A 16,862-nucleotide genomic window follows, 5' to 3' on the forward strand; every position below is an offset into this window, starting at 1 on the left:
ATTTATTTATTTATTTATTTTACTGTTTTAAACCAAGTTCTGCTTCTTAATGCGAACGTCTTTGGCATGAGTCTGGTTTTTGAAAATGTTTTATCAATAACAAAATTATCCAGATTTATAATCAATCCTTTTCAGAAAACGCTTCATCCCAAATCTTTTTTTTTTAAAGTAGGCGTTCTTAATACTTTACATGTAATCAATATATTATATTCAGCCGTGTGCGTTTAAATATATTAACATATGCATTATGATAAGGAATGTGTATTAATGTTACAAATATGTATTTTAAAAGGACTAAGACATGTGAATATATATATATATATATATGCTCAGATTTTCCTCTCCTTCCCCACCTCTGACTCCACCATCCCCTCCCGTAACTCTACCTGTCTGTCTGCTATGTTTTTCCCCTGTGACACTTATCACCCTTCCTTAAATACGCTTTACTTGCTCTTATCTTCCCCCTATTTTACTGCATTTAATCCTGTACTTCAGAGTACTGTAATCTGCCAAGTGTATAATCTGTAGTATTTTGTATTTAATCTTATCCTAATGTAACTATCACTGTCACTAATCTGCTGTATTATTGAATTGTGTTTTGTCACACTTGTACTTGCTTGAACCAAAGTCATTGTATTTATCTTGCTCTTAATTGTATTATTACTTGTACTGTGATTCTTGAAATGTTTTTGCTTACGATTGTAAGTCGCCCTGGATAAGGGTGTCTGCTAAGAAATAAATAAATAAATAATAATAATAATAATAATAATAATAATAATAATAATAATAATAATAATAATACGTATTGCTTTATTATACATTTAACTCGAACTGTGGCAAAAAAATAAAAGTAGGCTAAAGAAATCTTGCGTGTTTCATTTAAGGATGCCACAAACACAACATACATTATGATAATAATAGGAATAATACACATACTAATACTTGATACTGTAAATTATTCATTCTAAATCATTCAGTGTTGTGTGCAAGTGTTCGATATATGACGTCAGTGGAGCGTCTTGAGACATGTGCTGTTTTTTTTTTCAAATATCAGGATGTTTAGTGTTATTTTTATTTATTATTATTATTATTATTTTACATTTTTATTTTCTCGTTAGGAAATTTCGTCTATGCGGCTGCTGTACTGACTCGCGGTGCAACAGCATACTCTGCTGGTTTAGGGCGTGTTGTTTGAGGGAGTCGTTTGCATTGCATCTATGCGGCTATCCGATCACGTTAACCTGCACAGTCACATGATGCGGGATGCCTCATGTGTTTTTCTTGCTGGTGCGCCTGTGCGTCCGGTTTTACTGGTGAAGTGTCATGATGGCTGGTGTTGTTGACGAGTCTGTCTCTAAAAAGCAAACAAGACAGTGGAAGTACCGAACGCAGTGGGGAAAAATTGATTCAATCATATGCTCATGGTCAAATCATCCAGTTAGGATTAGGATTATAATTAGGATTTCACGAGCATTTCGCGGACCTGTTTAAACATGAAATACACCTAATATTTCAGAGCACTATAAAAGCCTAAAATAGTGCTACTTGCTTCCTTACTAAAACAGAGTGCTGGCATTTGTTAAAAGGCAAGCATGCAACATCTCCCAGCAGTTGCTGCCGACATTCTCAGTACCAAGTCAAAACAAAGAAAACGTGCCTATTCGGGTCTAAAAGTCTAACTGCGTTTAAAAAGTAAACAGCAGGCTGTTTGAAGCGAGGTAGCTGTGCTTGATCGGACCTGTAGTGCTGATTTAACTTGGATACAATCGACACAGGAATACTTTTTTGTCTGCGCTGGCTTTCCAGTTTGTTTTCTGAAAGCTGTTGTTTGTTTTCCGTTCTGTTCAGCAGCCTCTGTAGCAGCCTTTTGTTTAATGTGGGATTCTGAAGCTATAGCGATCGATCGTATTTCCTTTAAGTCACATTACAATATGTGCAAAACAATTACCTCCATGTGCATGTACAGTTTATTTGGGAAATGTCTTGACTCTGGGGTGTCGTGTAAAAAAAATAAATAATAAAAGTGAATATTTTTAATAAGTCTTTTTTCCAGATTTAACTTAAATCTTGTATTTTTTTGTCCAGATTTATAAATGTTGTGAAAATAAATACATAAATATTTTTTTTAAAATGTGTACATTCAGATCTAACCTAGTTATAAGATTTAACATTTAGCGTTTTGATTGGCTCTTGTAATGCTAACATTTGCATATTTTCCAATTAGCATTACAGAGACAATCAAATCGCGTGAAAATACAAATGGGGACGGGGCTCATTTGCATACAAACTCCAGATTTAGCGGGCCAGTTAAATATTTAGCAAAATGTTAAATCATGTCACTAGATTTAAAAATTATATGTGAATGTACACATTAAAAAATATTTATTTTCACAACTTTTATAAATCTGGGGTAAAAGTACAAGATTAAAGTTAAATCTGGAAAAAAAAAAGTTGAAAAAAAAATATTCAGGTCTTTTTTTTACACATGGCACTCCCTAGTTATGAAGATCAAATGAAGGATACGCCAGGTGTCTCAGGATACTGCATGACTGCACTGGAATCATTTTGAAACTGTGTTTATGTTGCAGATGGAAAGGTGACGTACGTGTTGAAATGCTATAGTGTGGCTGCACGATCCCTGATTACTTTATTCTCTTTAAAGGTGGAAACAACTTGAGGCTGGTGGATAAAGACAACCGCTGTGATGGAAGAGTGGAGGTCTTTAAGAACGGGCAGTGGGGGACTCTTTGTACTGAAGCCGATAAAATGGCGACGTTATTTGTAAACAACTGAGCTGTGGCCTTTATGATTCAGCTTCCTACATTGCAGCCAGTTCTGGACCTATCTTGCTGGGTGGGGTTAATTGTGAGGGAACAGAGACTAATTTCCTCGATTGTGAATCTGACCCAGAAGCTTTAAAAGCCTGCACCCATGAAAAAGATGTCCGAGTCAAATGCAAGGGTAAGAATAGTTTATCCATTGTACAATATACTCTCAAATGAATCACATTTTAATATGATAATCAAGGGTTTTAACCCTGGAATGCATTGAATATCCTTATTGTGTTTAAGATAGTGACCCGTGCTAAAAGCTGGTACGTGTACTAACGAACAGTGAAAGAAAGCAATGTAAGTGACAGAGCTGATAATGAACCATCACATGAAAATAAATGATTTCTGATCAGTGTGACACCTGGACCTGACAGTGAGCATACAGCAACACAACCCTGACCATTCAAAACAAATGACAAAACTATTATAGCAATTCAGATCATAACTTCTTTACACAGAAACGCAATATATAATCAAAGGATGGCAATAAATTTAATTCTGATATGGCATGGACCCCAGGAGAGGTGTTCCCGTACATTGTGGCTTGATAAACAGCGTTCCATATCATTCATGACATCATATCGCAGGGACAACTCGAAAAATACTTCCTCCCCAGAGCACCCAACCTGGAAATCAGTGTCTGTATTGTACATTTTTAAACCAGTAATCCTTCTCCACGTGACACTATCACGTTCAAATGTGCTTTTGCATGTTGATACAGTGTGTGGTGCTCTACACTTGTATTGATTCAGAGGGAGATACCCTCAAGGGAAAGATGAGGGTGGAGTGAGGAAGTTGCACATTTCAAAAAGCATCAGATGCAATGCATTAGTAAATATGTGAAGCATACATTGCCTTGTTAATATTGCATATAAAACAATAATGTTTCTAGAGGGGAGATGTATATTTTGAATATATCATTTCTGTTTCTGTTCAACACAGGAAACATAGTAATGAGTTTGCTGTTGATAAGTATCATGTTCAATATAATGTTGTTGGCTTATTTACCAGTACCTAACATTTTATTGAATTCATAAAACAGACTGTTTTGAGTTAAAGCTTTGTGAAAGGCTCCATACTGTCATTGACATATGGGGAATGTCCCAGCAATAGTAAACCAATACAAGCACCTTAAAAACTCTGCACAGCTTGATGAGCTCCATGTATTTCACCAGGGAAAACAGCTAAGATAATTGGTGCAGTATGCCAAGGCCGTGTGGAAGTGAGCCGCGTTGGAGTCTACAGCACAGTGTGTTCCAAGTCTTTTGACTCCAGAGATGCAGATGTTGTCTGTAGAGAACTGGAGTGTGGCATTTCCAAAGCTGTGTTGTCTGGTGCTGGCCCTGGAGACAGTACAACCCCGATATGGACAAACGAGATCCTGTGCCAGGGTAATGAAGAAAACCTAGCCTACTGCCAAACCGCAGAGACTGAGCAGCAAAACTGCACACATGCACACGACGTGAGCATCGTCTGTTCTGGTAGGCATTATGAATGCTTTTTAAAAATTCTTGTTAGTGTGCTTCACAGGCATGCAAATGCCTCAGCTATTTATTTCCATTTCACACAAATAAGCAAGAATAATTACAGATCCACCAGGGACCATCCTGAGTTCAGACTCGGCTGAATATTAACCAATATTTTTTAAAAAAAAATAACGCAGGTATATTTTATTTTTCCTGTATGGATGCTATATAACAAAAGCCAACTCCTGAATGTCTGTGTGATCCAGTCCAGGTTTTACCTGGAGCACAGTAAGAACTGTGCATGTGATGCAGAGTGGTGTGCACATGTATTAGGACACCCCATTGCTTCTCTAGTTTTGATTGGTTGTGCATACGAAATCACACCACTGGAACTGAAAATACTGGAAAATTGTCAAAATAGGCAAATTAGTGATTGTCTAATTTAACTGATGACTTTAGTAGACCACACATGCAATTGATTAAAAGTCGGAAGAGAAAGTACATTGTTTGAGACTTTTTAGTTTGGATGACTAATTAAAGCACAAAGCGGTCTAACATTTTCACACCAGAGTGCCTATTGTTTTGATATCACTGATTGCTGACCGCAAATTGAAATTCTCACCCCCAGAGGTTTTCATGCAGGTAGGTATATAAAGGATGTAAATGACAAGTCTTGATGTGTTCTAATACATTTGCACATAACTGTACGTTATAAAGCATAACCTAGCATGCTGATGGAACATACTCAGTCTAGCAATACAATTTACATGCATGGTACTATTATCTCCCATAGTAGTATATTAATTATTAGAAAAATAATATATGCTTATTTTAGTTTGTACAGCAGACAAAATAGAATACAATACAGACTTACCTTTTAAGTCTCTTTGATTTAATTTATGTTGGGATTTATGTTGGGATTTCCATTGATACACATGAAAATAATAGTATACATCTCATATGAGACACCAATCAATCACTGTGGAAATTCCAGTACATCAAGTTAAACTAACAACAACACTCTAACCTGAGGACAAGTTTGATCATCCAGAACCCATCTTCTCACCCAAACATCACAACATCACATCTCTTATACAATGAAATGAACTTCTATTTGTACAACTGTACCCCGTTCATACCCCTGTCCTTCATGCAGGATACACTGAGGCCAGGCTGGTCAATGGCAGTGACCGGTGTTCTGGTCGAGTGGAGCTGAAGTACGACAGCCAATGGGGCACAGTCTGTGATCATAACTGGGACTTGAGGGACTCCACAGTTCTCTGCCAGCAGCTGGATTGTGGGTATGCTGTTACTGCCCCAGGACAGGGTCAGTTTGGGGAAGGCAGTGGTCCTGTACTGACCGATATATTCGACTGTGAAGGCACCGAGACTGAGTTATGGAAGTGTCCCATCTCTACACAGGGACGCAGTACATGTGCTGATCGTAGTGATGCAGGAGTTATCTGTGAAGGTCAGTCGTAGTTATTGCTTTAGCAAAGATTACAATTGAATGCATTCCTTTATAACCCTTTACATGGAACCAGTGCTCTCCTTTAGTTGCCCTGAAAAAAATGTAATCAGATGCATACAAAATAAATAAATAAATAAATACACACACATATATATATATATATAGAGAGAGAGAGAGAAAGAGAGAGATGTAGCTGAATATAGATATTGTATTTTATTCTCTCATATAACTAGTTTAATAGGACATAGACAGCTAAAATTACAGTATTCTTGTATCCTTGTATCTGATCAGGTATGTACTAGTTTTACATTATATGATTATTGTACCTGCCCAGTTCATGTATCAGCTCCACATTGTGTGATTATTGTACCTGCCCAGTTCATGTATCAGCTCCACACTGTGTGATTGTATCTCTGGTTCCTTGCTCCAGCTCACGCAGGTGCAGTCAGGCTGCTTGGTGGATCAGGGCACTGTGAAGGCTGGGTGGAAGTTTACTACAACAAGACGTGGGGGAGAGTTCTCCTCGACTCCTGGAGCAGCACAGAGGCCTCGGTGGTGTGCAGAGAGCTGGGCTGCGGCTCTGTGGTCTCAGCCTCTAACGCCTCTCGATACGGGAGGGATCACAGTGGCGTGTGTCTCACAGGTATCCACTGCAGCGGGAACGAGACCCACCTGAGGAACTGCAGCCATCCACAGCCAGTCCCCTGCAACACCAATAACAGTGCGACCGTGCTCTGCTCTGGTGAGTACAACACAGCACAGCATAGAGGGTGAATAACATTGCATATGTACTGAATCCGTTTTGACTTGCTGTTTTCATTTCACATTGGTTGTGCTTTAGGTCTCTTGTGAAGTTTAGCATTTTAATGCCACTTCATGGTACTTCAAGTCTTAGTTTAAACGCACTCACATAGTCAGCGCTCACTTATCTGATCCCTCCCTTCACATACAGTACCAAGAGACCAACAAACGAGATGAATGGCTCAACAAATTCCAATAGTCACTCACATAGCTCTGAGGCTGTATTACTGTGCTGCTTTGAACTGATTTTAGATGCTTGAGTCTGATTCTAGATGCCTGACAGTGATTCTAGATGCCTGAGTCTGATTCTAGATGCCTGACTGATTCTTCCCCTCCAGATCACATGGCTCTCAGGCTGGTTGGGGGAGGAGGTGACTGTGCTGGGAGGGTGGAGGTTTATCACAGCGGCTCCTGGGGGACGGTCTGCGATGACTCCTGGGACCTGGCAGACGCGGAGGTGGTGTGCAAGCAGCTCCAGTGCGGGGCGGCCCTCAATGCCACAGCCTTCTTCGGACAGGGAACCGGACCCATCTGGCTGGACGAGCTGCGCTGTCAGGGGAACGAATCAGCTCTGTGGGAGTGTGCCTCGGGAGGGTGGGGGCAACACGACTGCCAACACAAGGAGGATGCGGGGGTCATGTGTTCAGGTACAGGGCTGCAGTAACACACTCTCACTGCAGCTTAACCAGTGTGGACTGAGCAGGGCTGTGTTCAGGGCTGCAGTAACACACTATCACTACAGCTTAACCAGTATTGACTGAGCAGGGCTGTGTTCAGGGCTGCAGTAACAAACTATCACTACAGCTTAACCAGTGTGGACTGAGCAGGGCTGTGTTCAGGGCTGCAGTAACAAACTATCACTACAGCTTAACCAGTGTGGACTGAGCAGGGCTGTGTTCAGGGCTCCAAAATCACTGATTGCCAAAGGGGGCAACTGTGCACCAAGAAAACATATTATGTTTTCATATATTTAACCTCTGCCCAGATGTATTTAATTTATTTCCAGTTTTTGCATAATTAGGGATGTTTTTTCTATGGGGCATGTGCCATTTTTGGAAACTATGTTATCTATCAAGTGAAGCTGTTCAAACCTATTCATTCATGTGAGAGTTTCATTTGAGTCTGCAGTACGCATTGTCAGGCTGACATTTCTCCATTGTTTGTCAACAGGGTTCAAGCAGCTTAGACTGGTTAGTCCCCAGTTCGACTGTGCTGGACGACCAGAGGTTTTTTACAACGGTACCTGGGGTATTGTCTGCGGCAATGGGATGGAAGGGATCACTGCTACAGTCATGTGTCTCCAGCTGAACTGCGGAGAGAGCGGATCTATTAAAACTCGGTCTGAAAAGAGCCCTGGTCTCAAATGGCTTGATAATATTCAATGCAAAAAGCACGACACCTCACTGTGGCAGTGTTCTTCATCGCCTTGGGGGCCGGAGGACTGTGAGGACGGGGATGTGGTGGACATTGTTTGCTCAGGTAAAGTCTTCCTTCTGTCCATTTAAAAGACGTCCTTTTTATAGTGCAGATGATTGCAGCAGGGATAGCAATAAGGCTCCCATGTCACAGCAGTTTGATCCATTCCTGGTTTTACTAGACAGACATGCCTGAGGTTGTTACCTATACACTGGGGCTAACCAAACTCATAGTAAAACCTGGAACGGGTGAAACTGCTATGCAATAGGAGTCTTATTGCTGTCCCTGTTGCACACAATCTATAGATGCGCATTGAACTGTAACTCTGACATGATGAAGATTCTCCTAACTTTAAATGTCCATCTTCCAATAAGGAAGTATTGCATTTTACAAATATTTTCCGCAGAATGAACTCAAAGAATGTGCACGATTGTTCTTTGTTTTGAACAGGTAAACGGGAAAAAACTACAACCAACAGCTCAAAAACTTGTACCGAAGACCCCACCCAAGAGCTCTGCTTTGGTAAGTTCACAGTGTCAGAAATCTTCAATTACAGCCATCCTGAGCTGAAAAGACTTTGAAACGCAAGCATATCAGTACTCTACACTTTCACTGACAGTATATCGGTGTTTCTATATCAGTACACCACACTTTCACTGACAGTATATCAGTGTTTCTATATCAGTACACTGCAGTTTCCCTGTTGCATTGCAGAGCCAGCAGCACTGCGGCTGGCTGGAGGCTCCAGTCGCTGTTCTGGACGGGTGGAGCTGCAGTACGGGGGCTCCTGGGGGACAGTCTGCGATGACTCCTGGGACCTGAAGGATGCCCAGGTTGTGTGCAGGCAGCTGGGCTGTGGGGCAGCGGTGAGTCCAGTGGCAGAGGCTGAGTTTGGAGAAGGGGTTGGCACCATCTGGCTGGACGAGGTGAACTGCAGGGGCAGCGAGCTCCATCTATGGGACTGCCGGCACTCTCTTCTGGGACACAGCGACTGCAAACACAAGGAGGATGCAGGGGTTATCTGTGCAGGGGATTCAGGTAATGTGTCGCTGCGTTTTCTTGATTCAGCAACTGCTGGTGAGCTGGAGAGCAGCAAGAGATGGGAATCTGAGCACACACTCAGTGGTTTCTAATTAGTTACCCAGATGGCATTTTTAATATTCATTTACAGTAAGAGTGTAAACAGCAATCACGTGAGATGTATGTGCTTATTACTGAAAATATGTGTTGTTTTTTTTTACACAGCAGAAAGCACACATAGCAAGTGACTTTGTGTGCTCCCTAGGCATTGAGAGAGACTCTCCTACATTAGCACACAGCCTTTAACTGCTTACTCCCCCTCTCAATCAGGTCCCCCCAAGCCCAGGCAGATTCCTCCGAGTGACCAGTCCTTTCCAGTGGTTGCCTGCATCATACTGGGAGCTCTGCTGTTTGTGGTCTTCATCCTCTTTGGAGGACAGCTAGTGAAGAACAGGCTGCTGAGGAGAGGTATTCAAGATGTTATAGAATTGCATGCAAGTACAGACGTCACCCCGTGCACAGAACATCCCTGCAGGATTCTAAAGGGGTTTGGACAAGAAGGAATGTGTGTCTACTTCATGTGCTGTATGTGTTTAATTTAAAACATACCACTGCTCTCTCCCACAATAGAGAGGTTACTGAAAGCTCTGTTAAATTAAATGAGACTCGTTTAACACAAATACCCCTCCCCATGGGAGACTAGGTTCTATGCAGGAAGAGAGAAGAACACATTCCCTAAGTTGCAGAGGAGCTAATTATTTTTAAGCTTAAGATGGAAGATGTGTGATTTACTAATGCTACTGGTGAAAGAAAGAAAGCCATGCATCTCTCTTGTAATGAACTTCTGGTTGCATACTCTAGGTATTGCTGAGATGAATCTCGCTGCTTCCCACTTCAATGAGCCACTCTATGAGGAGATTGAGTACAAACTGGCCAGGCAGGGAATCTGCAGCTCCCACGGGAGTGGTGAGTACGGAGGGGGAGAGGGGGATGTTAGGCTCAAGTGATAACCTGTCAGGTATGGACAGGACTGCATTTCTACATTCACAAGAGGGAACTCCATTCAAACAGTTGGATTGAAACATGCTGTTACCCACCCCTGGCAATCACTGAATCATTGTATTCGTATAATGTTTGTCATTGAATTGAACTGTTTATTTAAAAACCTTTGGTTACAGTGGGAAATGTTAAGGGATTTCATCCTGGATGTTTATTTAGTCTGATCTAAAACACTTAAAGACTAGATTTTGTGCTTTTAAATGAGCCCCCCCCCCCCCCCCCAGTAGGGGTGAATGGTGTGCTAACAAGGGACGAGCCTTGATGGGCTGAATGGCCTTTTCTAGTTCCCAGTCTTTTCTTGTTCTGATTTGCTGTTGTGGATGCGGCTGAACCAATCCCTCTTCTTTCCAGGGAGTTTCCTTGCGGATGATGATCTGCCCTATGATGATGTGGACGATACAGCAGGAAGCCACGCTGCAGGTAAGTCAGGAGAAATATATATATACAATTGAAGCAGGCGATGTTTGAAAACTCCACCTTCATTTTGTAAAAATGAAAAAGACAGAATCAAACAATCTTGTGGTACATTGACTTCTGTGCGTGTTAATGCTGATGGTGCTGTTTGTTCAGTAACTTGTTCACAGTGTGTCTTCATAAAGTGTATTCCAATCCTCCTGGCTTTGTTAGAGAAGAGAGCACAGTGCCTGTGTTATTATTATGTTATGCTGAAAGTAATCAGTCTGCATCCAGTTGTTTGATTTCTACAACTTATCATTCAACCCAGAGACATATTTCCTGGTGGATTGAATTGGAACAGAGATGAAATATGCTTTAAATGATGACATTCAAAGTCATTTACCAGAGATTAGGGACCTCATATTGACCAATCAGGTTAAAGGAAATCTCTGATCCATTTTCTAAATTTCATTTGATCCTCCATGCATGTTTGTGTATCTCAATCCTGCACACCACTTCTGTCCAGACATTCTGCTAATCCAGGTATCATTGATGTCTCTTTGCAGGCAGCCTGCCTTCTGGTAACCTGCCGTATGATGATATAGGGTACAGTGATGGGAACTCAATGGCAGGTGAGAGACACGCTGAGCTAATCCGTCCCACAGACATGCAGCATAGACTTCCTTGCAATCTGATTAGACAGCTATTGTCAATATGAAATCTACACATTTAACTGTTGAAAGTAATGCACCAAGTTTACACATACTTCACTATCAAACTTCCCTTCCTCCACCAATATCCACTTAGAAACAAACATAACCACACTGCTTTTCTGTAGGTTTCTCACTCCTAAATCCTTTATTTTTAACAATGGCAATATACAGCAGTGTGCAGCTTTACTAGAACACCTCCAGATGTGTCATGTATATCCTTTATATACCAACCTGCATGGAAACCTCTGGGGGTGAGAATATAAGAGCAATAGGCACTCGTGTGAAAATGTTAGACCGCTTTGTGAATAATTTGGCATCTTAAACAACTTCTAAAAACTCTCATCCATTTTATCATCTGCGGCTGTGTGATCCTTTTCTCTTGCTATCTGAAATGAATCGCAGGTATGGCCTATTAAAGTCATCAATTTAAATTAAACAATCGCTAACTTGCCTATTTTGCCCATTTTCAAGATTTTCATTTCCAGTGGTTTCATTTCATATGCACGACAAATCAAAACAACATTAGCACTGGGATGTTCTAATACATTTTCACACTGCTGTATCACAAGTACAAAATAACACTTAACAATCCAGTATTGATAATAAGTACTGACACCTATTCAGTGTATAATTACTAATGGGATTTCATACTCTTTGGACTCTCAGCGTTTACAGCTTCTGAGCGTCCTGATGGTGTTCGCACATTACACTAAGCATTGGGAAAGAGCTTTTCATCTCAACTGGTCTCTCCTGATTAATAAAGGTACATAAATAATTCCATGACACTGTCTCTGGCAGGTTCGGAGAATGCCCTGGCTGTTCTACCCACTGCAGAACCCCCCGCCCCTGAAGATACTGTCTATGATGATCTCTACAATGAGTCTGCAAGCCTTGAGGAAACAGAGAGGGAGTGACGCTGTTAAGACATGGTGTGTGTGTTTGGGGGGTCTCTTATTGTACAAACCATTCGGACAAGACAACTGCAAAGAGAAACGGTGCAAACACAAGAGATACACCCAGCACACAATGTGTTCTCTTATTACAAAGCACACAGATGAGCATCATACTCAGAACACAGCCTTTTCTTTATTTGAAGTATTGCACTCCTTTATGGTGTGTAACGCTCCAGTCTGCGGAATGGGAGTGGATGCTGGAAACACTGGTCCAGTTTGTTTTAGGTTATTATTCCCGTGATTTAAATGCAGAACCCAGCGAGGTCATCAAAGCAAGATTGAAGTTAGTGTTCACTGAACTGAAGGTACTGCAGTAGTTTGTAAGTGCGAGTTCTGTTTGACTTTGGTATTAGTCTACAGTGGTCTCAGCACATCTGTACACTGAAATGCTGACTAATCTGTTGCAGAGTTCAGTCTTGTGTATTTGATCTGTATATAATCTGCAGTCCATACACTGTATATTATGGTACTGGTAGAATCAGAGACACAATGCTGATACTGTTCAAATGAATGTAACTTTAACAACAACTCCAGATGAACCTTATTTGTGCTGCTTATGCCACATAGTGGACCTGCACAGTGCTGACTTGTCTGCTTGTGCTGGAATACTATATCTTATACTGCGCTGAATGTCTTATTTTAACCTAAGTTTTTATGCTTAGTTTTTGCAGTCGTTATGCTAATCATTTATGCATCGCTCTAGTTTTTTGTTGGTGTTTTGCAAATCAGAATCTTTTGAATGTATTTCTTTTTAATGCCAATAAAGTCTGTTTCTCTCACTTATTCATGAAGTCTGCGTTCTCGATTTCCTCTTGCTATTCACCAATGCCAGATATACAGTGCTGTCAAGCACTGACACCATGTGATGCACCTCCGAATCAGGAAGCTGTCTGAATGTACTCCTGCTAGTGATTATAAATACAGCAGAGGGTTTGAGGGGATCTCTTTTAATAGCATCATGCTGAATGAGTGTATAAATAGAGTAGCTTTTCAAGACCACAAGGGTGAGGTGCAGAAACTAAAAGACTGTTCAGGAAATCAAAAACGAACAACTCTCTTTACCTCAGGTTCCACTTCTCGCTTGAAGAGAAATGAATGTCGTGATTCTGAAAGCTAGTGTATTCGATATACATGTTCAGCTGATACAAGTTTAAAAACCTGCTGTACTTCTTGTATATGGAACAGGTAAAAGATACAAAGTCAAGCAGAGACGGTTTTAGAGCTCGAGTGTAATGTGATAATTACACTGACCAAGGCACTGGCTGAATCGTTCATAGCCTTTGATGGAGGGTCAATTATACAGTTACACCATCGCATGTAAACATTCCATAAGTGTTTATCTCCAAACAGCGATCCTGCCCTAGCAAACGCAAATCAACAGCTGTGTAAATAAATATCAACAACACAGCGCTTTACTAGACACAGAATTATGAGGCCCTATTGACCCAGCTTTAACTCAGGAGCTGTTAAAGATGCCTGTGTTCAGGACTCCTGTTGCATTGCATTTTAAAACATACCGCTGGTTCCTGTGAGCCTTCACTGTAGGTTCCCTGTACGGAATGTATGTGCTGTGTCTGATAGAGTCACCTTGATTTCTTTAACAAGAGTCTCGGCCAGTTTAATGAATATCATGCCTATTTAATTAATAAAAAAAACATTCTCTAGCAACTCCTCAGGTTCACTAGCAAGCTGTCTACTCTAATTACACACGTGGTTTATAGTAATTGTGTGCAATACAAAAAGCTGTAAAACGTGGACTGGCAGCACCCATTACTTCAAACACCCAAACATTAATTATCCTTAAAGAAAAGTGCACTGAAAAACGATTTGAAAGGTTACATTTGTGTTTTTAGAGATCAGAACGTACAACTGTGTATTTGGACAGTGTCCAGTAGGGGGAGCTGCAGGCTCATGACAAGTGTATGCAATGTGGCAGGGCTCTGCTCCCTCTTTATCACACTGCTCTGCAGCACAGATCGACAGGGCAACAGCGTGCTCTGCTCACTGCTTTACTCAGCTGCACAATCATTCTCATCTTCTGTTTCTAATGGGGATATTGGAGGTGTGAGATCCTGTTTAATATCCTAAATGTTTAAACTTCAACACTGAACCTGTTGAAATGTTTAACCTCTATTGTTGACAGCATTATGAACGCCCTCCGGTTTCCATTGACTCTGCTTGTATTCACCTGATCTTGACTGCAAAAGAGCAGCTCCCACTGTACTTCATCTCGTATGAGACAGAGCGCCATTCCTGTAGACATTAAACAGAACAGGAGATGATTTGTATTGTCGGCTATTTAGAAAAATACGAATTTTGTAGGTTAATGAAGTCCCTGAAGCCATTGATATAAAAGATAACTAATGACATACGGCAATATAACACAGCCCCAGCTCATTATCAAGACCACGCTGCTCCTTGTATAGCAAGGGTGTCAAACTCCAGAGATGTCTATATAAATCTGAGCGAACATGAAGCAGCTCGGTCTCTCGTTCTCCTGCAGCCACATTTCAAGCCACTGTTCCTGTAAAAGTGGCTCTGTGTTCCCTCAGCTTCAGTGACCATTCATCCCTGTAGTTACAATTCACCGCCACTAGGGGTCACCAGAGTTTCACGATTCACTGTGTAACTCCTCACCAGTTTCAGACTCTTTCAATACAAATCCAGAGCCCTTGTTTGTTGTGAAGCTCAACGTCCAACCATTTAAACATGTTGAGAGTCTTCCGTACCATGTGAGTATAGATCAGGATCTATATGTGATTCCAGAATAAATATTATTATTATTATTATTATATATTTATTACTTCTTTTAAATTTTGGAACTGTTGGGGGCATTTCTAACTGCGTCGTCCTCTTTTTTCCTCAAGGTGTCCGGTCTGATGTAGTTTTGACTGAGTCCAGACCAGCAGTTAAAAAGTCTGGAGAGTCCCATAAACTGTCCTGTAAAGCCTCTGGATTCACATTCAGCAGCGCTGGAATGGGCTGGGTTCGACAAGCTCTTGGAAAGGGTCTGGAAGGGGTGGCTTGGATTCATAGTGCTGGTAGTCATACAAGCTATTCCCAGTCTGTCCAGGGAAGATTCACTATCTCCAGAGTAGATTCCAACAGCATACTGTATTTACAAATGAACAGCCTGAAGACTGAAGACACTGCCGTGTATTACTGTGCTCGAGACTCACAGTGAGAGAAGTGAAGCCTGAGCCCTTACAAAAACCCACTAGTCTGAATCCACTCATTCATGTCAATGGGGGAATGCACATCACAGTCCCCTCATGCAGATATGAGCAATGCCTTCTGAGGTTGTTATTACTTTAAAACATGATTTTTGTTCAGAAGCTTAATTTGGTCCCAGTGCTGGCCTATAGGAAATGTAGAATTGCATCTCCCATGCGCCTCCCATGGTTATAATATGACCTGACAAAATGGAGTCAACAGACACTAAGAGATTTCAATTGAAATATAAAAATAGGTTTGAATTGCATTTATGTAAACTACGTCTTTGCGAACTTAAATTCCTTAAATTATTTTGTTTTGAAACAATAGAAGGGTGCCCCCCTCCTTAAGATCATGTTCTGACCTAAATTGATCAAAATACATTTTGCAGGTCTAACCGGTGAATTGTGGGTCACTTGGGTGGTCTGTGTTGATTTCAAATTGACAGATACTGCTTGTTAATGCTGAGGAAGAAAAAACAACACAAATAGGGAAGTATAACCTGCAAACATCACACATATGCAATGAACATATCCATGCTGTTCTGCAATTCAGGAGCAATAACTGCTCAGAGAAAACTAACAGTTTGCAGGTGCAGCTGCAAATGAACAGCCTGCAATCTGAAGACTGCTGTACCAGTGCATTGTCTCTTTCCTTCTCATTGTGTGCTATTGCTGTACATGCAGCAGTTCTCATTTCCTGCCATTAGATGGCAGTGTCTCCAACAGAATGGCAGCACTGTAACAGCATAAAGATCTGACATGTGCATAACTGAGCTTCACAGGAACAGAGAGATCAGTCTGCTGTTCTGCCTGCAAAACACAGTCACACTTCACCACCTCAGCAGCTTCATAGGAGACAGAGAAGTCAAGAAGCATTTAGGGTTTATTGGAAACAGTTTACGGCTGCATATTGTTAAAAATACAGCAAACAAGAAACCCAACTATCTCCTCTCTTTCGCTCTATTTTTTATTTTCACAAAAATATGAACATAATGTTAGTGTTTAAAATGCCACTGATCAACACTGTTCCAAGGTTGTGGATTTCCCCAGCCCCTCTATCATAGTCGAGGGATTCCAGTGTGCAGTGTTTCTGGGAGTCAGCAATATAAACAAGCTGCTTTAAATAATGCAGAGAAACGTATGCAAATGTCCAGGGCTTCACTTCCTATTTAACTCTGCTGCAGTGCAGATAGGAGCAGGAGGAGAGGTAGCCTGTCTGCTGGTTACAACACTTTCTTCTTTCAATAACCACAATACTGCAGTACAATGGGGATTTTAACAGCTCTCTGTATAATAATGACAGCTCTATCAAGTAAGTATCTGACACTTGTGGAAATTAGCCTGCATTGATTCTGTATATTACTTGATGCTTTAGCAGTAGTTACTGTAAGTTGTTTGCTTTTTTCCTCAAGGTGTCCGGTCTGATGTAGTGTTGACTGAGTCCGGACCAGCAGTTGTAAAGCCTGGAGAGTCCCATAAACTGTCCTGTAAAGCCTCTGGATTCACATTCAGCAGCTATCA

The 16,862-nt window shown here is 41.1% G+C and overlaps 1 protein-coding gene across 1 annotated transcript; it reads left to right on the forward strand.

Annotated features, from left to right (window-relative positions):
- Nucleotides 1-3,987: 3,987 nt before the first annotated feature.
- Nucleotides 3,988-12,900, forward strand: LOC117398850 (antigen WC1.1-like; the record flags this gene model as incomplete). Its single annotated transcript, XM_059012405.1, has 12 exons — nucleotides 3,988-4,312; nucleotides 5,454-5,768; nucleotides 6,199-6,510; nucleotides 6,908-7,216; nucleotides 7,740-8,048; nucleotides 8,436-8,507; nucleotides 8,700-9,023; nucleotides 9,336-9,473; nucleotides 9,867-9,971; nucleotides 10,416-10,484; nucleotides 11,027-11,092; nucleotides 11,972-12,900. Coding segments are annotated over 12 exons (2,460 nt in total), but the record flags the coding sequence as incomplete, so codon positions are not given.
- Between the last annotated feature and the right edge of the window lie 3,962 nt (nucleotides 12,901-16,862).

The sequence above is a fragment of the Acipenser ruthenus genome, chromosome 44, assembly GCF_902713425.1.
Source record: "Acipenser ruthenus chromosome 44, fAciRut3.2 maternal haplotype, whole genome shotgun sequence".
NCBI classification, from domain to species: Eukaryota; Metazoa; Chordata; class Actinopteri; order Acipenseriformes; family Acipenseridae; genus Acipenser; species Acipenser ruthenus.